At 40.7% G+C, this 25,514-nt stretch overlaps 2 protein-coding genes across 2 annotated transcripts; both read right to left on the reverse strand.

Moving 5' to 3' along the window:
• On the reverse strand, positions 17,384-19,305 carry LOC8062591 (cullin-1). The gene is made up of 7 exons (XM_021454240.1): positions 18,898-19,305; positions 18,613-18,712; positions 18,340-18,525; positions 18,201-18,248; positions 17,884-18,090; positions 17,712-17,789; positions 17,384-17,600 (listed from the first exon to the last, which is right to left on the reverse strand). The coding sequence occupies exons 1-7, from the start codon at positions 19,032-19,034 to the stop codon at positions 17,562-17,564; spliced, it is 795 nt and encodes a 264-aa protein (XP_021309915.1). The 5' UTR covers positions 19,035-19,305; the 3' UTR covers positions 17,384-17,561.
• LOC8063859 (protein unc-50 homolog) lies at positions 19,455-24,569 on the reverse strand. The gene is made up of 10 exons (XM_002461986.2): positions 24,223-24,569; positions 23,293-23,360; positions 22,692-22,717; positions 22,137-22,227; positions 21,893-21,988; positions 21,385-21,450; positions 20,364-20,422; positions 20,152-20,274; positions 19,988-20,059; positions 19,455-19,909 (listed from the first exon to the last, which is right to left on the reverse strand). The coding sequence occupies exons 1-10, from the start codon at positions 24,307-24,309 to the stop codon at positions 19,854-19,856; spliced, it is 744 nt and encodes a 247-aa protein (XP_002462031.1). The 5' UTR covers positions 24,310-24,569; the 3' UTR covers positions 19,455-19,853.

A 25,514-nucleotide genomic window follows, 5' to 3' on the forward strand; every position in this document is an offset into this window, starting at 1 on the left:
GGGGAGTACTTTACATAAAAACATCTTTTGCCATGTTGCTACGTTGGTTGTCCTTACCTTTGAGACATGCTCAATTTGTTAAATACTAATTACACTACTTCATCTCCACTTAAGTAGATCTCTATAAATGCTCTCATGCTACCTTTATTTGCTTTAGTATATGTCTAGGTTTGGAATAGTTTCATTTATCTCTTAATTAAGCATGGTGCTTAGTTTAGGAATGATGATCTTACTTCCAAGGGGTTTTAAATTAAGCATGGTGCTTAGGTTAAAATGCCCTTCTAAATCAAATTAGACATGGTGTCTAGGTTGATTTTTAAGCCGATAGTATGCTATAGTAGATAGGGGATATTTTGTTGGACTAACCCCTGCAGGAAAACTTTCAATATCAACCTGGGAAGTCCTAAGATAAACTCGCATTGGAGATGAAAAAAGTGACACATGAAGTTTAACAATTTGCACAAGAAAGACGTGGCTCATAAGAGATGATTCATGGAGGGTGCCACTAACACGATGCACAACCGCTAAGAAAGGAAAGCTTCCACAAGGTGATATTGTACCGTCACTCTTCAAGTAAGGTAACACCTTAGGGTACTTGACTATCGCTTTTATAAGTTTCTCCTTGGTTCTAGCATTCACATAAATAAAGAGACAAACATGTATGATTTATAACTCCAGATAACCAACTCAATTAATTCAACATGTTTAGTCCTTTAATCTTTGTTCTTAGTACTACCTTCGTGATCCCACGCTCCTAAACATATAAGCTAATATGTTGCACATTGAATATTTGAAAGATATAAACAAAACATAAATATAGATAGATTATCTTTCCATTAGGTTGAGCCATCTGATCTGACAAATTTTTCAAATACTACACTCATGATCTTATTATCCATCAACTTTGTCTTGCTCACTATGCTTAAGGAAGAACAAATACACTTTTGGTTCTATTGGTGTTTTCCACCAACAGAGCCCATGCACTAGATCTCTGCCTTGTCTCTATGAACAGGTACACTTCAAGCAAAACATGAAGGAGTTTTACAACTCCCAGACTCCACCAAGTGAAGGACCTGGATCTATGAGCACAAACACACTGAGCAGGATATTGCCAACACCATACTTCGAACTGCTGGGCAAAGAAGAACATGGGTGACACCGTATCAAGAGGTGCAGACGTCAAGGTCCACACCTAATCAAATGATGCACCTAAAGGATGAAGATGGTGGAAAGTCTTGTCCAGAAGACTTAAAATATTGGATCCTTGTCGGAAGAGGTCAACATCGTCGACTCAAGTCACCTTTCTTGATCAAGAAGGACGACCCTGGTGTTCCAAGCATCGAGTGCGCAATCAATGGATACTCTTTTCAGAAGACACTCTACGACACCGGATCTGACGACAACATAATGGCCGCAGTCACTTATCAGCTCCTGCATGGAACCATGCCCCTACAACCAATATATTCAGCTCCAGATGATTTTCAGGTCATTGACATGGGAGAAGACGAATATGATCCACCCACCATCCTTGGAAGACCGTTCCTCAACACTATCAAAGCAATCATCTACATTGGAACCGGAGAAGTCCACATGTACTTCCCCTCTGAGAAGGTACGCAACTATTTTACTGACCATAACTATATAGTTGAAGACTCTAAGCAGGTCAGGACAAGAAGACGACGCAACCGCAACCAGAGGAGGCAAATCATCAAGAACGGATGGGTAGACTACGAAGGAAAAGTGATAAGGACTGAAGACATACAGCTTGAACAGAACTGTCCTGAGGAGACCGTAGCACCGAGTCAGGTGTGGAGCGAGAAGATAGTTATACACGAAGAGAGGCGCCGCCGGAATCACCGACTACGCCACCTAGCGAATCCCAGGACGACTGAGAAAACAGAGAGTCCCGTTCGGAGGACATAAAAATACCGAACGCCTTGCCAAGAGGTAAACTTGGTAGTTACCCTTTCCTTTCAATTATTCAATTATAATTTGCTTAGTTAATCAGGTTCATGCTATCTTGAAAAGAAAATAAAAATGTTAAAAAATAGTAAGCCCCATGTGAGTATGCTCATGGCATAAAACCCATAAGTACATTCACTGTGGTGGCATAAAAATAAAATAAATAAGTTTTCATCTTACAATAAAAATATATAATATATATATATATAATAAGTGTATGATCCTGCTAAATAAATAACATTTATTAAGGAAGCTCAACATGATGAAGGCTAGATATTTATGCTAACACTTAATTAGTTCCACAAGCTTTGTTGTCTATTTGAGCTCCACAGAATTTAAGAATCAAGAAGACTAGCAGACGGAGGACATTCTAATCGCTGTCAGAATGCTGCTGATTTTCAAATACACCTCTGCCACCTGCTAGCTACATCATGAGAAATTACGTCAAAATTCAGCTTGGGGGAAAGCACCCCCATTATTCTCGCTAAGTATTTCTACCTATCTTTATACTTATATTATATTAGAATATTAAAATACATAAACTATGAAAAACCAAATAAAGATTTTGTGCTTATATATATCTTTTGCTTAGTATGTTTAATAAATAAATAAAGTGGCTATGCAAATCTGAGTCTTAAAAATAAAACTCTAGCATGAATATGATGAATAGTTGCTCTGCCTAATTTGCAATTTTGAAGTTTCCTATCAAGTTTAGACATAACTGTTATAATTTAAAGCTTGCTCTAGATCTAAACTTGTGGGATGAAAACTTGATCTGAAATCTAAGTTGTTAACGGATATGATATGGGAAGGTTGAGCTGTTGTTTATCTGTTCCTAGAGATGCTAGAATTCTGAAAAATTTTATCTTGAAAAATCTTTAAAATATTACATGATGAGTTCCTGTATGATGAGAATTTAAATTCCTACCACAGCCATATATACATGCTTGCTAGACTTTGAGCCACACATTTACTATTTACTGCTTATGAGCATTGAGTGTGGTCAAGCTGTGTAGACCTTTAGGAGCTTGTCATGTGGTTAAATCAAGATTCAGTTACACGTTCACTCATATATGCTACTTCTACTCCAGAAGTACCATCCACATATATCCATCCATTTCCATCTCCAGAATCACCCAAAAATATTCTACTCCTAATCCGGGAGAGAATAGTCAAAAACATTTTCCTATCCCTGTTATTCCCTATGAAATAAATGCTCCAAATATTTTGGTTACTACCACTTGCTATATTATCTCAAGAGATGAGTGCTCTGAAAAAAAAAGAGAAGAAAAAAACATATAAATGAGGAAATAAAAAGGGGCAAGTGCCCGGAACCTCGAAAGAAAGAAAAAGTGAGACGAGAGGTAAAAATGGACAAGTGTCCGACAGTAGAATTAGGGGTACAAGATACCCACCTGAGAGGAAAGAAAAAGAAGAGCATCTCATTCTCCTCATAAAGTTTCAAAAAGCAAGGAAGGTATGTATCCCCTCAAAAGAGCAAAAGTAAAATTAGACTTTTCACCATTGTTATTACCATCATCACCATACACTATTCATTCGCCACACATGCACATCTTGATTTGGCTTATTGATTTGTTTCTCTGGATCCATGGTTTGACTATGCAATAAATGTCTTGTAAGTATGTATTAGCTGTCTCCCACCTATGAGCTCCAGATATCAAGCCTTATTAGAGTAGGGTGAAAGAGAAGGCTATGTCACTATGCCTTATACCATAAATACCACATATCTTGAGAGAAGGCATATACCATCAATGCCTTGGTAAGGATCCAGAAATACCACAAAAGAGGGATATGAGAGAGTCATACAAGGAATCTCTGAGTTTTATTTGAAAATCTGCAAAAAAAAATCCAGAGCTATAGCTGATCAAGAATAAGAGACATGGCACTTGGCTAGACTGTTCTATCTTTTAACCTCTCAAGACAGAAGTGACGGTTACAAGTCCCATGGTGAAGGTAAAGTAAGTTTTAAGTCTTGACAATTTACTCTAACTCAGAGATGAGATCTTATTTAAAAAGCATGTGTACCGTCAATTTTTAAAGATATTTGCAACAACTTCTAATCCATTGCTGAGTCTATCCTTGCTCAGGGACGAGCAAGAGGTAAGCTTGGGGGAGTTTGTTGACGGTCCTTAAGTATCAAATTTAATTACCAAATAAACAAAGAAAAGGATCCAAATGAAATCAACATCTAGACCTAGGGTTTTATCTGACAGAATTCCACGAGTTTTGGTGTTTGTCTATTTCTGCAGGAGGTTATCAGGAAATACGGAAGAAAGGCCCACATGTCGGGATTACATAGAGATATCAACGCACCGCGCAATTTTCTATCATCTAGAAGACTACAGAAGCCACGGGAACGAACGAGAAGGCAAACGGGCCCGGGGGCAGGGCGCCCGCCCAGGTGTTTCCACCAATCACAGAATGGAGTCCACCATTGCAAAGATCTTGTCGAGCTGATCAAAATGCATATATTATTTGCTATATTTGGAGTTCGGAATTAAGAGATATTAATAAAAGAAGGACTCCACATAAAAGAGCTGCGGGATTAATTGGGCCCAAATCAGATTTTGGTCCATTAAGGCCTATGTGCATTTTAATGAGATAGGGTGCAAAGTTTAGTACCACATCGCCTGCTGAACCAAAAACGCACAGAGGAGGAGGACTATATAAGCAAGGCCCCTGGCCCCTGGAGGAGAACAAGAAATTATCATAGAGACTGAGGGGTGCCCTCGAAGGAAAACCTCTTCTCTAATTAATATTTCTTTTTAGGCTTAGCAACCAATGTAAGGTAGAAATAGATCTTCTAGTTTCTACTAGATTGAGAGATATAGAGTGGAGGTGTAGATTGGAGGAAGCCCAGCCTGTCGGTGTCTACTCCAAGCTTGTACCTGCGGGATCAAGTTCTCCTAACCCGAAGCTTGCTCCTAGGATTCTTCAGTATTTCGACTTCTAAATTCTAGTAAGTTCTTGTTTTATTGTTCTTATGGTTTATGAGTTTACTTTAATCTCTTCACGTAGAGTTTAGAGTAATCATTGCTGGCGTAAACGTGGTGTTTAGGCTGGAGTACTCATAGATATTCCCTGACTAGTTGGACCGTGGTAGTAGTGAGGAACATGACAATTCCGAATTACCTTTGCAGATCACATCTCGTTAGCAGGAAGGATAGGGTTATAGGTGCGGGTCGAACATCCTTTGTGGTGTCTAGATTCCGTTAGCCTCCCCATTAGAACAATAGATCACCCTTACCAAGGTTAGAAGGAGACTACGGTTGCAGTCTTCTCTATTTATCACTCACATCGAAAGACATTCTTTGTGCCTAAAGGGATAGTAGCAATAGATTTGGTTAGTCAGATACACCCTTTCTCCCAGTGGTAAAAATATAAATACGATAACTCTGGATAACCTCCCGGGTGAAATGCTCACCGATATCCGTGCGCTTGCGGATCGTTTCCTTATTGCGTTACCAAATATCAACACTTATTAAAGCCCTTAGCCGATGCCCTGCTAAATCATCCAACTCGTCTGTCATCAAAGCAACATAATCATCGGCAGCCAACTGATCTTGAAAAGATAGTCACCTAGATCTAGTCTTAATTTCCTAAGGTAGCACTACATCATGTCCATACACCAACTGATAAGGTGAAACTTTGGTTGACCCATGATAAGCCATCCGATATGACCATAAAGCTTCATTCAACAATGTATGCCACCTCCTAGGATTCTCTTCAATCTTCCGTTTAATAAGTTTGATAATTCCTTTGTTAGATGCCTCGGCCTGCCCATTAGCTTGACCATAATAAGGAGAAGAATTCAATACCTTAATCCCCATACCGATTGCAAACTCATCAAACTCCCCCGATGTAAACATAGTACCCTGATCGGTAGTAATTGTTTGAGGAATACCAAATCGGTAAACAATATGCTCTTTTACAAAATCAATCATGTTGGCCGATGTGACTTTCTTCAAAGGAATAGCTTCAACCCACTTGGTGAAATAGTCAGTGGCAACCAAGATAAACTTATGCCCTTTGCTAAATGGTGGATAAATCTGGCCGATTAAGTCAATAGCCCATCCCCAGAACGACCAGGGTTTAATAATAGGATTCATGGCCGATGTGTGTGCTCTTTGAACATTACCAAATTTCTGACATTCTTGGCACCCTTTGAAATACTTAAAACAATCCTCAAGTATAGTCGGCCAATAATACCCATTTCTCCTGATCATCCACTTCATCTTGAATGCCGACTGATGTGCTCCACATACTCCTTCATGGATTTCTCCCATTAAACTTTTAGCTTCATCATCACCTAAGCATTTGAGAAGAACTTCATCGATTGTCTAGTAATATAACTCATCTTCGAGGAGCACATGCTTAGTAGCTTGAAATCAAACACGTCTCTCAACTTTCTTGGATGGATCCTTTAAATAATCAACGAATTCTTTCCTCCAATCATCGGCACTGATTGCCGATAACATGCTAACTATAGGTTGATACCCTGAAGCATGCTGAGCCAATCGATTAGCTTCCTCATTATGTAACCGTGGAACATGCTCTAATCGAAAATCTTTGAATTCCTTTAGTAGCCGCATACTTTTTTCATAGTAAGCTATCAGAACTTCGCTTCGGCATTCATAGCCTCCAGCCAATTGATTTATAACCAGCATAGAATCTCTGAAGACTTCAACAGCATCAGCATGGACTTCTCTTAACAATTCCAACCCCTTTATCAAGGCTCGATACTCGGCTTGATTATTCGTTGACGTAGCAACAATCGGCAAAGAGAACTCATATTTCCTTCCCCGAGGGGAAATTAACACTATGCCGATTCCTGCCCCCCGATCACACGTGGATCCATCAAAGAAGAGCGTCCAAGGCACAATTTCCAAAGTTTCCACTACACCGCAATGTTGAGTTACAAAATCAGCCACAATCTGTCCTTTAACCGCCTTAGCCGATTCATAACGTAGATCGAATTCCGACAGCGCCAAAATCCACTTACCGATCCTGCCACTCATGATCGGCATAGATAGCATATATCGAACCACATCATCTTTGCATATAACAGTGCATTTAGCCGATAACAAATAGTGCCTCAACTTGATACATGAGAAATATAGACACAAACATAACTTTTCAATGGCCGAATACCTGGTCTCAGCATCAATCAACCTTCTGCTTAAATAGTAAATTACACGCTCCTTCCCTTTAAATTCTTGAATCAAAGCTGAACCGATGACCATCCCATCGGTAGACAAATATAATCTAAAGGGCTTTTCTTGCTGAGGTGGAATCAGAACCGGGGGATTTATCAAATAATTCTTGATCTCATCTAAAGCCAACTATTGCTCTTTCCCCCATACGAACTCTTGATTGGCTTTCAATTTAAGCAAAGGACTGAAAGCATGAATTTTACCAGACAAATTAGATATGAATCTCCTGATAAAATTTACCTTGCCGATCAAGGACTGGAGCTCAGTTTTGTTGGTAGGAGCAACTATTTTGTTAATAGCATCAATGGATCTCTTACTAATCTCAATTCTCCTTTGATGCACCATGAAACCAAGAAACTGTCCTGTCGATACACCAAATGCACACTTATTGGGATTCATCTTTAAACCATGTTTTCTTGTGCATTCCAACACCTTTTGCAAATCGGCAAGATGTTTTGTGAAATCCTCAGACTTGACCATCACATCATCAATATAAATTTCCACCAGCTTACCGATGAACTCATGGAAGATAAAATTCATAGCCCTCTGATAGGTGGTGCCAGCATTTTTCAAGCCAAAGGTCATGACTATCCACTCAAACAACCCAACATGACCAGGACATCTAAATGCAGTCTTTGGAATATCTTCTTCAGCCATGGATATTTGATTGTATCCTGCATTGCCATCCATAAAGCTAATGATCCGATGCCCAGCCGCAGCATCAACTAATAGATCGGCAACTGGCATCGGGTAACCATCCATCGGTGTAGCTTTATTAAGATTCCTGAAATCGATACAAACCCGAAGCTTCCCATTTTTCTTGTAAACTGGAACAACATTGGAAATCCACTCGGCATACCGACACTGCCGAATAAATTTAGCTTCGATAAGTTTGGTTATTTCGGCCTTAATATCAGGAAGGATATTAGGATTACATCAGCGAGCTGGCTGTTGATGTGGCCCGAAATCCAGATTTGATGGGTAACCGATGTTCCACAATCGATCGGTCTAAACCAGGCATCTTAGTATAATCCCAAGCAAAGCAATCTTTATATTCCTTTAACAAATCGATTAACTATTGCTTACACTCAGAATTTAACTTAGCGCTAATAAAAGTAGGTCTAGGCTTATCACCACTACCTATATCTACTTCCACCAAATCTTCGGCCGATGTGAATCCCTGGCCTAATTTTCCATCATCGGCGAACCTATCCATTAAAACTCCTCATCAGAACCGATTGCTTGGATCGGTGGGATTTCATAATCGGCAACTTTGAGAAAATCCTTCTCCCAAATTTCTCCCGAGATACACCTAGTTCTCTCATAAGTGTCTGCCTCTGCCGATGCAATAACATAAGAAGAATCCTCTGGGACAATCTCAATCTTGTCACCTACCCACTGGACCAAGCACTGGTGCATTGTAGATGACATGCAACAATTGGCATGAATCCAGTCTCTCCCTAGCAGCAAATTATAAGCACCTTTTCCACTAATCACAAAGAAGGTTGTCGGCAAGGTCTTGCTGCCGATGGTTAACTCGACGCATATTGCCCCCTTAACTGGAGACATATTTCCTTCAAAGTCCTTCAGCATCATATCGGTCTTGGTCAAATCTTGATCTCCTTTTCCAAGCTTCCGATAGACTGCATACGGCATGATGTTGATAACAGCTCCACCATCAATTAATATCTTGGTCATCGGCTGACCATCAACTCTTCCTTTGACAAACAGAGCTTTAAGATGCTGCCTTTCATTGTTGGCAAGCTTTTCAAAGATAGCCGTCATCGGATCCAGCGCCAACTGAGCTATCTGGTCGGAAAACTCCAACTCCTCATTATCACTGGATGGCGCAAGGAATTCCATCGGCAACATGAATACCATGTTGACATCTGCCGATGATCCTTTTCTCTTTGGATCCGGCTGCTGCCGATCCCCAGACTGGCCAGAGTTCTCGCCCTTGCTTAGCTCTTCTCGTCTTTCGTGCTGCAGTCTCCTTTTTTGTGTCTTAGTCAACCCCTCTGGACACCATGGGGGAAGTGGTGACTGCCTTGCCGATGAACGACGATGTTCCCTTGACTCCATCCGATAAGTATTAGCATCCCTGCAAAATATGAACTCATCGGGAACCCGAGCTTCTGCCATCTCTTCAAGCTCTTCTTGATTTCTGGGAAAATATTGGACACGATCACAAAGCCTATCGTGTACACTGAGTCTGCCCCCCAGCCGATCATGAACTGACGCTCTCCCCCTAATCGGCCTGTTAAATCGCCGATCATCATCCTGATATTGCCGATTAGGTCTGTCATACCGATCATAACCATTGCACTCAGGGCAATCCCTAACAGTGGGCAGTTTAATGTTCTGCTCCCAGCAATAGATAAAGAATGGGCAGTTCCAGTGATCCTTGTGCCGATCCAATTCCTGTCAGCGCCTTTCTTCTTCCCAACGATAATCTTCTTGCTGGCGCCGATACCTATCTTCACGTTGCTGCCAAGTTTCCCGAGGCCTTCTATGAGTTATCACAATACCGGATCGTGGAGGCCTTCCCGAATTAGTTCCTTCTTGGATCAAGCCTTTTCCTTTAGCATCAGCAGCAGTCATTTGATGCTGAGGATCTACCGATGCACTTCTTTCAGCTGCTTCCGAAGTCAAGACTTTGGTCTTTTCCTTGGCATCCAACATATTTGTCGGGAAAGGATGTTGATCGATCTTCATCGGCTTCTGATTTTTAGAACTATCAAACTTGATTCTCCCAGATTCTATAGCCGATTGCAACTGTTGCCTGAAAACTTTGCATTCATTGGTGCTGTGAGAAGTCGCATTGTGCCACTTGCAATATTTCATCTTCTTCAACTCCTCAGCTGATGGAATCACATGATTGGGTGACAACTTGATCTGACCTTCCTGAAGTAGAAAGTCAAATATCCTATCGACTTTAGTGATATCAAACGCGAACTTCTCTGGCTCTTTATGCCCAAAAGGGCAAGACATCGGCTTTTTGTTCTTCACCCATTCTGCTAAACCGATGACTGGTTCTTCATCAGAATCCGAGCTTGCTGCCTCATCAACAAATGACACCTTTTTATTCCATGCTCTCTTGGGTTCAAAGGGTTTGATATCCTGGTCGGAGATTCTCTGGACCAAGTGACTTAAGCTTTTGAACTCTTGCGAGGCATACTTGTCCCTGATATGTGGCAACAAACCCTGGAAAGCCAAATCGGTTAGCTGTCGATCGTCCAAAACCAGACTATAGCACTTGTTCTTAACTTCTCGCAATCTCTGCACAAAGCTTTCAACCGATTCATCATTGTGTTGCTTCAATCTGACCAAATCGGTGATTTTCTTCTCGTGAACTCCGGAGAAGAAGTATTTGTGGAACTGCTTTTCTAGATCGGCCCAAGTGATTACCGAGTTGGGAGGTAATGAATTAAACCAGGTGAAAGCCGATCCAGACAAAGATGACGAGAACAAGCGAACCCTCAATTCGTCCCTGTTAGCAGCTTCGCCACATTGGATGATGAACCTGTTGACATGCTCCATAGTAGATGTATCATCTTGCCCAAAAAACTTAGTGAAATCTGGTACCTTGTACCGATTTGGAAGTGGAATTAAATAATATGCAGGAGGATACGGTGTCCGATAAGAGTAAGTGTTGACTTTGGATTTTATCCCAAATTGGTACCTCATTACTTCAGCAATCCTATCGGCCCAATAAGCATCGGCATCTTGCCGATGAGGCGGTTGCGGATCTAGCACCTGCTGATATGCTTCCGCATGTCTATGCGGTGCACAGTCTGCATGGAACATTGGGTGAATCATTTGACCACCAATCTGCTGACCGCCAACCTGCTGACCACCAATCTGTTGGCCATTAATCTGCTGGCCAAGATTCATCTGCTGGTTGGCCAACCCTTGGTTCTGGAACCCAGGTTGGATTTGGCCCTGTTGAAACCCTGGAACTTGATGATTCTGTTGAAACATCTGTGGAAAGATTAACTGCCCAGTCCATCCACTATTAGGATTCATCGGCATAGGCGCTGCCGATGACTGGTAATTGGGCATCATCATAGAATTGACATACCCTGGCTGAGTCATAAACCTCTGTTGCGTCGGCATTGAATCTGCTGATGTATTAGGCATCTGGAATGTTGGAGCTTGAGAATTCCCGGTGTAAGGTCTTGCAGTAGTAGTTGTAGTATACTGGGTACTCTGATTCATCGGCAAATTTGGGGATGCCGATGCCATAGGAGCCTTGCCTCTCATATCAGCCGTTTGAGATGTGCCAGGTGTCTTCACCATCAGCTCTGGGGGCATACCATAACCCCACCAGTTGGGAGGAACCGATCCTGACATTGCCGATGCCAATAGATCTGTGGCAAGCTTGATTTGCTCATCTGAAGTTGATGGATTGGTCGTCATCGGCGTAGATTGCACATCAGTGAATCCTAATGTGCTCGGACGAACGGTAGTTTCTGTGCCCGCAGCGGCTGTTGTAGCCGATGGAGCTGTGACGACTGGTGACCCTGGCTGATGATGAGAAGGACCCACATAATTTGGTGGCAACTGTCCTTCTTTGAAAGTTCTAGCCACGACATTGAAAACCGTATTGGACAGCACACCAGCTTGATTGATCAAGGCACGATTAATAGCACTATCAACCATGTCTTGAAGTTTACCAGGATTAGCTTCAAAAGTAACCTGTCGAGGCGCCGGCAATGCTTCCTTCTGGATTACCTCGCCACTCCTGCTGATGCTGAAGGATTTCAAACATTGCTGTTTGTAGTCCTCCATAGCTTTTGCGATGGCTTGCTTGTGCTCATCCCTGAGATTGGCTTCCGTCACGGGATGACGTTTTCCAGATCGAACTCGGTATTGGCCATGTCGATCTTGATCTTGAATCTGGGTCCCACCGGGCGTGCCAAAAGATGTGTTGATGCAAAACTGATCTGCAAACACAAAGGGCTAATACCCGATTCAAACGTTAAGGCGTGCCAGCCGATTTGACCTTACTATCGGCAAAGGTGATAACTCGAACACTTTAGTCCTGACAACAGCGATGCGCCCGGATGTCACGGCCAAGAGGCGTTCACGCGGAACTTGAAAATACGCCGAGCTTAAGTCGACGAACTTCTAAGAACTCGTAATAAAAGGAAAATATGACGAAGTCGTCGAAAAAGTAGATGCTGGAATATGAGTAAAAACTTGTGTTTGATTGATTGATAGATGTCTCCTTACAAGGCCCTAGGGTCTACATTTATATCCTGCTCAAAGAGCTACAATCAGACACGACTAGGACTCGAATTCCAAATCAAACAGAATCCGCATACAAAACGAATCTAAATAACTAAGGAAAACATAAAACTACCCCCTTGTAACCGACCGGGACACCACCACAGATCAATCGGCAATCTCCATGCTTTCCTTCAGAGTCATCGGCAGTCTTCCTGTTATGGCCATCGGCAGACACCGATATTGATCATCGGTAAGAACACGTCACTACCCCTGGACTTAGCCACATTCAATCATCTCTTCATCGGCAACTATTTTCATCGGCAACTCTTCTGCAGACTAGTTACCGTTGCTCCATCTGCCGATCTAAACTCTACTGGTCCCCGGGTACGTGTCCAAAAACGGTGTCACACTAATAGAAAAGCTTGCTCTACACCTCATGTTTTTTCTCTAAGGAGCATATTCTTACGTGAAGTGGAGAGATTCTTATGCTGCAAAGTGGACAGCCCGATCTCAACCATATCTTACATGCGAAGGAAAGAACCAAAGAGAGAAAACCTGGCCAAACGGTCCTTGAGTCCTGACGTCTTGTAACTGCTCATCTGTCACCGGTTATACATATACAATGATTCGTACCATAGCTGCACCCTTTTGAGTTTTGACAATGAAAATGCGCATGGAAATTAGGTAAGACTGAGATATTAAACTAACAAGTAAAGCATGCGCTCACTGAGATCACATTTAATTGGAGATCCCACTAAACCAGAAAGAATTTGTATGCTGATTAGGAAAGCAACAATAATGGACAGTGCTGAAGCTAGAGCTCCAACGTTCGTTGATTGTTGGTTCTATCGGTGACCTCCAGTAAATTTACATACGAGAAATGCCGATTTCATTCGGACAATATTTGTTCTAGTTTTAAAATATTCTAGCTAATAATTTATACTTTATTGAAGTTTCAACGATTTTCTTGATTTTCTGTCCTACTGGTCCCCGCCAGTTTGTGTCTCAACCGGTAAGCCAAACCCTGAATGCAACACTTCAGTTCTACTTAGAGCATCTCTAAGAGACTCTTTATATCCTCTATCTGATTTATAGGAATAGAGATTATGGCAAAATAATACCCTTCAACGGCCTTTCTATTTGGACCTCCAAACACATACTAAAAATATTGGCTTCACCAGCTCCCAGTTCATTTATCTAATTATATTTTTACAATATCTCAGACAATATTAGTAACCCAAATGACATAGTACTATAGTCAACTATTTTAAATACTAAACTCTTATAGAACCTTATAGTTTGACAAATAATCAAGCCATAATAACTAGAGCTCCTAATTACAAAATAATGAAAATGAGTCTCGTTTAGTTATCTAATATGTAATTGGTATCCGGCCTATCGTACCTATGTCTCAACTGAAAAAAAAAAATCTCCCAATACAAATGTGTACACTTATTCATATCTATTCTTATAATTGTTCCAATAATTAGCAACCTAGCAGTAATTGTTCTGCCACGGCTTTGGATTGGCATTGGTCTACTAATAAAACTCTTTCACGTACGCTTCCCGTATTTCATGTTGGGCAGTGGAGTGGGGGTGCATGAACCTTGGCTGAGGGGGGGTGCACGTGTGGTAATTTGAGATACCACTTAATTTTGTTTTTGCCGTGGGTTCATTAGCAATTCCCACAGCATAGGCAGCTTCGCCCCCTGATAATTGACAATCTTTTGTCTTTGTGTGACTGACTCAAATAAAGGTCCTATTTGTATATCATTACTTGTGTAGTACATAAAATCCCATACCATTACCATTACTGCTACTCTTTAATACTTCCAATGTTGAGAATGTCAAATCCAAAACAAACCTTATGAGATGGTGTTAATAGACAATAATCCTTGCTGCACAAAAAACCGTTAAACCTGCATATATTTGTGTTTACAAAATGAACCATCATTAAATTCATTAATTGTGGTTTAGAAGAGGGGAGCAGCGCCGCTGTTTGATGGGATCTTGGTAGCAGCCTCTGCAAGCTGCAACCCACCACTCAGACCAAATATTTTGTCACATAAACATTCCCCACCCCTTTTTTTTCACTCCCTCAACTTCCAAAACTAGTGACTGGATTTGCACATATCATTGCTCCCACTGGCTGTTTCCCAGCTCTCTTCACTTTAGACATGCACTTGAAGAAAAAAAACATAAAGCATGCTGGTGTTTAGTCTTTGGTATAAATTAAGTAACACTCAAAGATTAGTTCTCCATGCTATTGTTATTTATTCTTGATGGGCATCTAACGCCCATTATAGAGGCTCCTCACTTGTTGGTGCTTAATTGATGTGTCATGCAATGTTGCATGCTTTTGAGCCAGAAATGATTCAAAAAGTTAAGAAATATGCCAATAATGCGATGCCAATTCAAAGGTAGTTGGTTCCTTCTTTTGACAGCACGACTACAAGTTGCCTCTCCAGTGGTGGCGATCACTTCATTAGCGAGACCGCACCATTCTGTTAAGTTCGGTTCATTAGGGTGATCACTTGTCGCATTGCTTCTTTAGTGGTGGGCAATGACTTCATAGGGCAAAGACGAACAGTTAGCTGAATGATTAACTTTAACTACCAGATACGGGGTAATCAATAATGTGTAGGTTGCTCAGGTGGTTTTGCAGCAATGCGGCTTTTTCTTGAATGCGTGGAGGAAGGCTCAGGTGCATGTAAATTGCTTGCAACATCAGTATGCATTGGTAATAGGTGTTTTTATCCTATACATGGTGCAAATTAAAATATTGTTGTAGTTACATGGCTCAATGTGCATGAATACATGGTCCAACGTGAAATTTTCTCTCGTTTTTTCTTAATGATATAGAACAGATTTATAAGCTAGTTTTTTTTAAAGAATTTATAGTTATTTGGTCAATAATAAGTAAGATATTGTTTCTTAGAAGTAATATAATTGGTTCATCTATCGTTATGATAATAGTTTCCTTTGGTAGTTTCCTCACAAATTAAACAAGTAGTTCAGACAAGTCTTAAATGTGAGTTAATTTCAAGGGAAGTATGGATTTTATTCATCCACAACTTGATTTTTGTTGAGGTACATCCAAACAAACGTGATGATTAACTGGTCTAAACCCAACGGCCAGAATCAAGAGCGACAAGTGCATTTAGTTAAATTGTCAGCTCCTTGTTAAATCCCCTACCTTCATGTGCAATTAATTAATTTGCGTATATAATTGAACATTACTGGTATTCCTTTTATAGTATCTTGTACGATCAACATATGGATATCTTGGCATCTCATCATATCATTAATCAGTCTTAAACAACAGTAAAATGCACCCTAGGTTCTTGAATTATTTATGGATTCTCAGTTGGGCCTTTGAACTAAACATTTGACCACAGGGTCCTCAATCTACTGCTAATTCTTACTTGGGTCCTCAAGCCAAAAAAAGTGATCATCTAGATCCTCAATCTATTCTTGTGCTTGACTAGTACAAAATCCACCATGCCATCACCAGCTGCCTACGTGGTCGTGCCGGTTAAAGTTGCAAAAAAACCTTCATTACTTTTTCTCTCACCTTGCAACCCCCTCTATCTCGTGCAATCCACCTCTCTTTGTCTATACCATTGACTGCTAAGCGTGTGCCTCTAGAGCACAGATGAAGCTGCAAGGTCAACGAGCGGTGCAGACAAGCATGCAGGGGCAACCATGAGACGGGCAGGGGACCGACAAGAATAGAGTAAGGAGTAGACATGAGGAGAGGTGGAGGGTTTTTTCCGGAAGTTTTACCTAGCATCATCCATGCTGGCATGTAGGCATATAAGTATGATGTGGTGGGATTTAGACCTTTACTCAAGCATGGCATTAGTTGAAGGACACAAATGATCATAGGTGAGAATCCACAGTAGATTGAGGATCGGGATGGTCGCTTTTTAATTTGAGGACCCGAATGAGAACCCATGAAAAACTGATGGACCCATGGTACATTTTACTCCTTAAATAGTACAAAGCCACACCATGCAATAAACTGCAGATGACAAATCTTAGAATATTTCTGGACAGGTTAATGCTACACCAACATAAAAGTTTTACAAAAGAATATAATCTCCCACTGTAGGAGCAACAACCATGATTCCTGACTTGAGGTTACCAATTAACTGGTATAGAATTGGTGCTGTTGTTCACATTAACTGTAAGTAAAATTTGTTTATAAAAACACCATGTTACTTTACCAAACAATTTCCTGGTGCTGATCATAAAATCCAGTCGAGGTATTGCAGCCTAACTACATACCGATAACCGATGCCCGCCAATTCATCATTCTTATGGGCTCCGGAGACATTATGCACGGCCCATGGTCAGCACAACCGGCTTGCAGTTGAGGAGGGCAGCCTAGAATGACCATGGCAATATCGTATCAAGACTCTGTGCAACAAAAGCAATCGGCTGATGAACTAACTTTAAATTTGTTGATATCTCTGTACAGTTGTTGGCGGTTTAAACATTGGTAAATTAGAAATCCACACTTCATTTCAATTCTGCCCAGCTGTGCTTAATGATTTTCTTCTTTTGCAACAATAATTCTTATTACCAAAGTGCAATGAGGCTAGGCAAATACAACGGTTCGCTTATATCTGATGAAAGTTAGTAGCTGAATAAATATTCAGAAGGATATTTGGTGAAAAATGTTTCCCAAGGATATGCCAGTGTAGTTCAAATTTAATTTTATAGATTTTACTCTAGGAACACACCGCTATTTGAATTTCAATAGTTTCTAGCTTTACATTTGAATATCGTAAGGCTAAAATATTTTTTATGCTGGAAACAGTCCATCTATTAGAGAAGAGCCTAGACATGATTGACTAGATCATCGGTCTATGTTAGTTGAATGGCCAGCTGGGCACATTGCAATTCTTGAAATTGAAGTAGCCATCCAAGCTGATACAGAGTTTGTGTTATTGGTGCAAACCTGGAACTTCAATCAATTGGAAATTTCACAAAAATGATTCTCTTACGGATGTATGTACTAGGATTAGGATAATAAAACCTAACTATCCTTTGAAACATAATACTCCAAAACAAGCTTGATTTATTTGATAAGTTCCCCCTTCAGAATATCCTCATTATGACTTGTATTCAGGCTGTGTTCTTTGTTATCAATTCTGATTTCACAACCTGTAAGCACGGAAGATTAATGGATATTATAGATGACTGAACAAACCGGTTACAAACATCAAAGATAACACAAAGAGCATAGAACGAACATGCGCAAGCACAAAACACAACCTCATTTAACTTTTGTTCAGTTGAGGGATGCAAATAGTTCGCAACGCGCTCCCTCTCGGTCTGTAAACATTCCTCAACCTATGTGAACAGCAGAAAGCTAGTAGTCAGACCTCAGAAGGTATCATCCATCAATACCTACAGCATCGAAAAATGTAAAGAACCCTGAAGCTACCTTGATCTTGTAATCATGGTCGTCTGAGTAATCCAGGTTCCAGGATTGGAACTTCCTTGAATAATAATTTTTAGTACTCTCGAGAAATGCCTGTTCAAAATCAACTCGGTATATGCGCAAACTGCCAGAACCAATTTCGACATAGATGGCAAGGACATTCTTGAGGAGGTCACGGTCTATAAGCTTGTGTTCCCTCTCATCATCAATCTGTGCAGTTACACAGTGGGGAAATGACTCAATTTCGTTGTCACATCATCTCTTCGAAATGCACCAAGAAGAAGAAGAAAAGGACAATGAGGACGATAGAGAAGGCTCACCATGCCAAGCACAGTCCTTGTCACTGAACTTTTGAGCTCATTGAAAACCTACAACAATAGTGAAGAGAAACACAATGAGTCAAAGTGGGCGATAAATAAACGAACACTAATATAAACTCATCTGAAAATAAAACATTACCAGGTCGTGGAAAGAACTTGAGCTGACTTGTTGGATTGATGGAAGGGACCGCTTTGAAATGTAATAACGATTGAGGTAGCGGAAGATGTTCGTCTCAGACCTGACGATCAGATTGTGGTTCCTCCACCTCTCCACCAGTTCCCTCAGCAGAGTCTCGCCGCGCAACTCCCTCAGAAACGTCAAAACCTACATCCATGCACGCATGATCAGTAGTAAATAAGCAGCTGCAGAACAGTGATTTGATGTAATTAGTTACGAAGCTAGCATCCGCACGTTGGATTTGATGTAGTCATCCAGATCCTCCTTGTAGCGTTGGTACAGCTGCTCGGAGTAGTTGTGAGGCGACGCCTGAGTGCACATGCAGTACACCGTCCTACGGCAATGCCAAGAACACATTCAGATAGAGGAGGGGTGTAACTGGTGATGGTGACCCAAGGAAACTGAACCAGGTAACTTCAGCACTACTTTATCGGTACTTTTCAGCAAAGAAATATTGTTTTTCTCTCACAATAAATCAGCATAAACTAAATTTCAATGAAACGAAAGTGCAGTACATACGTGAAGACCTGCATGTACTCCCCGGAGGATAAGCCCTCGCCACCGCAATCGATGGCGCGCCTAATCTTGGACAAGCCGGTGGCCACAAAGCTCCACCCCTCCTCAAGCCCCACTATCTTCTTGTCGCCCTGCTCCATGCTGCCGCAGCTCGTCAGTCAACTCGTCAGATTATATTAGCAACCGCACTGCCACTGCACTTGAAGAAGAAGAAGAAGAAGAAAACTGCTGCCGACTCTCACTTGACCCAGCCCGATCAATCCTCGCCCGCCAGCCCGACGTTTGGTCAAAAATGATGCTAGATGAGCAGTACAACTTTGACGCCACGTTTGGTTAGGATACAAATTTGAAGTCAGCAGTCTATAGGTTAAGGTATAATTCAAACAAGAGAATGAAAGTTAGAAGTTCGGAGTTTAGAAATTTTGTTTGTTTTACAGGAGCAGGTTCGTTTTTATGCCCGTGCTACTAGCACGGAAGGAGAAAAAGCGCTGTTGCGATGATTACCGGACTGTTGTGTTTGCCCGGCGAGAAATTGAGCTTTGGCGACAACGAGCATGTCCTTACAATAAACCTGGCAAGAGATGACTGATGGTAGTAGAACGTGATGCAATTCTGATGCCAATGTTACAATAGACTATACGTAGCAATACCCACTACAAGTATACACTGATCACTGGGCCGGTGGCCCAAACTAAAGAAAACGGCTCATATTATAAACAAATTGACACCAAAAAGGGATATTTGATACCAATCAAAAGGCTTTTGTCCTCTATTGGTAGCCTGCCACAGGCACCTGATACATCCAAAGAATGAATGCTCCGAGCTTTTCTGAACCTCACTCGCCCCCGTTAACACAAGAGATCTAAAATGCTTTACTACAGAGTATGTATCCAGATCTGCCATTAGCTCTGTCACCAATCACCATATTTTTCTCGTACTTGGCATTCTAGCCGTAGACTTTAACCGAAGTACAAGCTTAGAAAGTATCTTGTCGGATTGAACCCTATCAGTATCACTGCAAGATGAAGATGGATGTGCATGTGAGACAGGTGTCGGGAGATCAGTCTGAAACAGTACAAAAAGATGCACTTACTAAGTGGAGACAGGATGATGACGAGACCAATCGGGTACAGGAAGAATGTTGTTCTGTCCAGAAATGGAAGAACTACAGCAAAGTATTTACTTTTTGTCAGGCGAGAAGTGAACAAATACAACAAAATGAAGTTTCTGAGAAAAGATTATAAAACTAAAACGTACCATCATATCCTAGAAAGTTCAGGTAGTGATAATAAGAAATCGCCACCACGAAGAGTAGATTAGATAACAAAGCTGGAAAGAAGCCATGTGCGACCAACAGAGGCGACAGAAAATACTGCAGCACTGGGAAGAGAAACTTGTACTATGAGATACTATACAAGTTGCAACTTGAAACTAAGTTTCAAATGGACAGACATCTTGAGACTGCTTACCATATAGGATGACAAACGCAGGAAAGAACGAGTTACAGTGAACATCGAATGCATAGAGCCTGCCAAGAATTTTGTGTGCACTGTTAGCAATATTGGCTTACATCTTAATAACAAAGCAGTGAATAAAGATGTCATGTGAGGCCACCATTATTACTCCATAGATGGCGCCAGCGGCAACAATATTGCAGGGATCACCATGAATGGCGCCAGCAGCAGCACCATCCAGGTATCAGCATGAAGGCAAAGAGTTAAGAGGATTGAAGAGGGCAAGAATTAGGGGACTTATGGAGTTTATTTCCTTTTATTTAGAAGACCAAGTGCTTCCATGTACTCAGCCTTCATTTGGATTAAGCAATAACAATCAATTTCCCTAATCTCCATCATTTCTCTTAATCTCACCTCCTTCAACATTGGGCGCTTGCACCATTACCACTCCAGGCTACGAACTCAATAGTCGCGGACCAGCTACCCTGGGCACCAACGACAAAAGAATTTGTGCATGGCAAGCAATGCACTTCATCTCCACTAAATGGCACATCAGCCTCCACTAACTTTCAATCTCTTCAAGCACACTAACCACGTCATCTACTAACTGCAATTACTATTTGCAATCGATAAAAAATACAAGGCATCTATATAATGCTATTTGTTTTGTTGTTATATCTTATAATTTGATCTAATATTTTATTATTTTTTATTAGATTCTTTCATTACCTTTCCAAACCAAATTTGGACCAACACATACATGCAATGGCTTTATTTATAAGAAAGTCCCGCAGCAACAACGGGGTATCCTTCTAGTATCACAGAAAAGTGAAGTATATCAGGACCAAAAATCAGGCCAGCACATGGGGACTATAGCAAAGAAACCAGCACATCATAGAAATAATGAGTCTGGTAGTGGTAGGTAAATTGTATCAAAAGCTCACATAAGAGAAAATAGTAGATGCCCTATAAGCAGCATAATTGCATAAAGAAAAGTAGGAAAACAAATACATGTGATGGAAGATAGGAAAATTACCACTCTACACGTTGCTCAACAACATGGCTGTTAGGTTCCTCTCTCAAGTAAGAATTTGTAAGAAACCTGCATCAAATCACAGCATCCAATAACTCTGATTACCAATGTAAGAGGTATGCATATGATCTGCTAATAGGAGTTTAACTACAATAGAACATAGGTGTGACAGTTCAGGCTAAAACACAAAGGCGCTATGCTTTAGGAGTACAATTCTTAAAGCAATACAAAATTCAAGGTGTATCACTGCAGATGGAGCTCATTTCATTCTTAATTTGCAGCCCAAGCATTTTGTTTCCCTCCTACTTAATTTATCCATAGACATGTTCAGGTAACATCCTGAAGATAGTAATTAGAGTAAGAAAGGCAGTAATGGTGAATGAGAAAACTCCAGTCTAGTTTGCACCTCAGCTCACATTGTAATAGAGATTATATCAATGTTATCTTTTCAGTCTCAAGACGACATGAAGCAGGTGCACTGTAACTGTATATTGTACAACACAAGGCTTACCAGCAAAGTGTGGCCAGAACTATCCCAGCAAACAAGAAATGCAGAAACACAACTGAAGTGATTGTTAGAGCAGCATGTGAGGCACTCTCTCCATACCTGCAAAGCAAAACAAAGATATTTTGATTGCAAAAGAAGACAGCTTAATTGAAAAGGGAAACTAGAAAATAGATATTTGGCTTCCAACTACCAGCCCTGTATTTGCAGAAATCACAAAGATAACTGTATTAGAAGATCATGAACTTACGCTGCACAGTAAGCTGATGTTGCAAACACGAGGAAAAGAATCAGAATAACAACAAATGCAGGATCATCCCGAGCCCACTGGTTCTTTGTTTCTGAAATCACAGGCAAGAAATATCAGGAATCCACAAACAGAGGTATAATGAGAATTTGCAACAGCAACAGCAACAAACAGAGGAATGACGATTTCATATCGTGGTGAGAGATTAATGCGATCAAAGAAATCATATGAGATATTCAAGTATATTCAGCCTCATCCCACAAAACAATGTAACTAAAGAGTCATTATCAAAATTTGAAAAAAGTCTTCTTCATGAAGGTCTTCAGGTAGCTACTCTTCGTAAGAAAATATCAGACGGTCTAGCATATATGAATGAAATGTCATATAGAAAACAAGTACTCATGATAAAACATCACTTCCAAAAAACGAAAAAAAATGAAAGATACTTCAACCAATGTAAACCACAAGTGACAATTTAAAATGATTTATGCTGGCATGGATTATATTGGTACAACATGTATCAGCTAGTAATAAGAAAGGTAAAGTTAGACCACATACGCTTGTGATACTTGGTGTGCTGATAGCTGTCTTCCAGAGACAGAGTAACATGCCAGAAATAGACAAATATCAGTCAGATGCTTACTCGAGAGATAGGCTCAAGATAAAGAAATACAACACAGAAACTCTTCATCCTAGGACCATAATGCTACAAAGAGACAGATAATCAGTGAAGTTATTCCCTCATGGTAAGAAAAATAAGCCACCTGACCTTTTAGAACAAGAGTGTCAGGGTAGGTTCAGTTTTAAGTGGGCGGTCAAGTAGGGCTCTTGGACGTGCTGTTATTTGAACATCTAGATTTAAAATTTAAACTAAAGTTTGCCAGGATTTTAACCAAGAAAGTTGTTTAAGTACCAGTTATGCTCAAAAGATGAAATTCCATAATCAAAGCATCTTTGAACTGGAATTAGCAACATATGATTACAAAATATTAGCATTGACAAGTTTTCCATGCAAGAAGGAATGAGTTCTATGATACCAGTATCAGTTCATAATTGTGTCAGAGTTTCTAGTGTTACGAACAGTACATACAGAACGCTTAAGTAGGATGAAAAGGCAAATACAAATAATTAATAACTGGACTGAGTGCAGGATGCGTACACTACTTTTGGTGAAGTACAGAGATGAACCATTTGCCAAAATGTGTATTCAATATCCATTTGTTGCCACTGCCAATGAGGAATAAAATTATATTACTTTCCAGATGACCATACGTCAGACATAATAAGCACAGGCGCTTAAACATTACTGTGAGCTTTGATACATTCATTAACAATACAAGAAAAGTTGTACATAAACTAAGGTTGAAAAGGAATTTTCTTTTCTCGTCCTGGATATTATCTGTTTTCTCCCCTTGTTATATGGAGATCACAAGCACAGAAAGTTTTACGAACACTCCTTACTGCATTGACTATTATTCGGAGTTCAGAATTTCCACGGTGCAAAATTAAAATTACATTTTCATAGCACCACCATGGAATATTGGGCTAAACAAATGCCCAATTGGGCAACACAAACAGTCGAAAATGGATAAAAATTCTCAGACTTGTCACATTGACTACACAATCACCTGACACCCGAAACCGATGACTGGAATTAAGCACTTTGAAGTACTGAATCCAATCAGAAGCGCTGCAAGCATTGGTGATTTCTAAACCTGTAGGGTCTACACTGACTCAATAAGGGACTGCAAGGCCATATTAACAAACTATACAACCGCAGGCTTAGCTCACTGATGCAAAGGATCGCATAAGCTCGGTCAAGCCAGCCTAATAAGGGGCAGGCATATCCCGGCTGGAGCCTATGAACCCTCAAATCGAATCCATGAACTACACACGTAATGGATCCTCGGCTACGAGGGCCCGCATTCAGTTAGGAGACAAAACCCTAAGGTTCAGCGTTCACATCCCTCCCAGTGCGCGGGGGCGCGACGCCAGATCGACAGGCGGCACGAGCAGAGGAGAGGATGCAAGAGAGGCGTCAGTGGATCCGATATTCAGCAAAGCCGAGGCACGGAGGAAGTTTACGGACCTTGACGATGCGGCGGAGGTAGGGGCCGAGGAGCGGCGGGGCGGAGCGGGCGGCCCCGCGCCCCTTGGACGCGGTCGTCGGCAGCATCTTCGCCGACGCCCTTTGCCCTTGGCTACTCCTATCCCTCTGCTCTGCTCTGCTCGGAGATCTGCTGCCGGCCTGCCGCTTCTACTCCGGTGGATTGCTGGAGCTCCGGCGCCTTGTCCCGTTGTCCGATCTGATGATGCTTGGCTTCACAGCCGCAGCCGGGCACGCGAGATCTGGCTCGCGCTGCCTCGTTGTGCCTTGGTTTCGCGTTTGCCTCTGCTTCGTTTGCTGCCTGCAGGCTGCTACTGCTATGAGTGCTATCAGAGGGAAGGTGGTGGCTGTGTGGCCCATTTCAACGAACTGCTTCGTAAGTGGTTTTAGCCCATGTTGTCCGGCCCAGTCGGCCAGTCCATATACATAGCACAGGTAGAGCTCGTCTCAATTAAAAAAGAAAAAAACTCGTCTCATTTTTAAATGGAAAAAGTTATTTTTGTCTTAAACTGTCGGGCAAGTTCAAGTTTCATGTTGGAACTTCAAAATTGGACAAACTACGTCTCCCAACTCTCAAAACCATTTTAGTTATCTATCTTCCCTATTACAAGTGATTTTAAAGGTGTTTTTTGTTATTTTATAATTATTAAAAATTTGGTCAACTTGCCCTATTACAAAATTAGCTCAAAATTTTATTATGCCTTTAGAGGATGAAGTACCAGCATCATGTCTTTTTCCACCAATCTGCTTCAATCTTTGCCATGTTCGGTTCTCTATTCCGAACATACAACTTGTGCTAATTTATAATTACATTCTTTATTGATAAGGAAAAAGTCTACATAACTTTCCAAACTATCTAGTATGGACTACTTTATAAAATTTCTATGATAGACTTATTATTGTATGCTTGAACTATGGTAAAAATTTTATACTCATTGGATCACGTATAACTTAGTTATAGATAAATTTATCTGTAACTAAGTTATACGTGATCCAATGGGTACAAAACTTTTACCATAGTTCAAACATATAATAATAAGCCCACCATAAAAAAATTACTACAATTGAACCATAGGAACTGAATTATTCAAATTAATTATAGAAAAATATAGATTTAAAGCTACAACAAAAACTTTGTACTAAAGTATAACATATTATATATTCACTATGTATATCTACTCCTCATCAGGAGTCCAACAAAATTGAATTTTTTATTTTATTATTTTTCTTTGATTTATTATAATTTTTCAAAGATTCAGCGGAAATAAATAAAA

Source organism: Sorghum bicolor, chromosome 2 (genome assembly GCF_000003195.3).
Source record: "Sorghum bicolor cultivar BTx623 chromosome 2, Sorghum_bicolor_NCBIv3, whole genome shotgun sequence".
NCBI classification, from domain to species: Eukaryota; Viridiplantae; Streptophyta; class Magnoliopsida; order Poales; family Poaceae; genus Sorghum; species Sorghum bicolor.

Bases quoted from the DNA above. Each gene is read 5' to 3' on its own strand.
- LOC8062591 (XM_021454240.1), bottom strand. From the start codon at position 19,034: ATGGAGCAGGGCGACAAGAAGATAGTGGGGCTTGAGGAGGGGTGGAGC. The intron at 18,526-18,612 runs GTGCGGATGCTA...GCATGGATGTAG, and splicing joins ATGACTACATCAAATCCAAC to GTTTTGACGTTTCTGAGGGA. The intron at 17,601-17,711 runs GTTGTGTTTTGT...CCGTGCTTACAG, and splicing joins CTGAACAAAAGTTAAATGAG to GTTGTGAAATCAGAATTGAT.
- LOC8063859 (XM_002461986.2), bottom strand. From the start codon at position 24,309: ATGCTGCCGACGACCGCGTCCAAGGGGCGCGGGGCCGCCCGCTCCGCC. The intron at 23,361-24,222 runs GTCCGTAAACTT...CCTCATTGGCAG, and splicing joins ACCTCCGCCGCATCGTCAAG to TGGCAACAAATGGATATTGA. The intron at 20,423-21,384 runs GTAATTTTCCTA...AATTCTTGGCAG, and splicing joins GTTGAGCAACGTGTAGAGTG to GCTCTATGCATTCGATGTTC.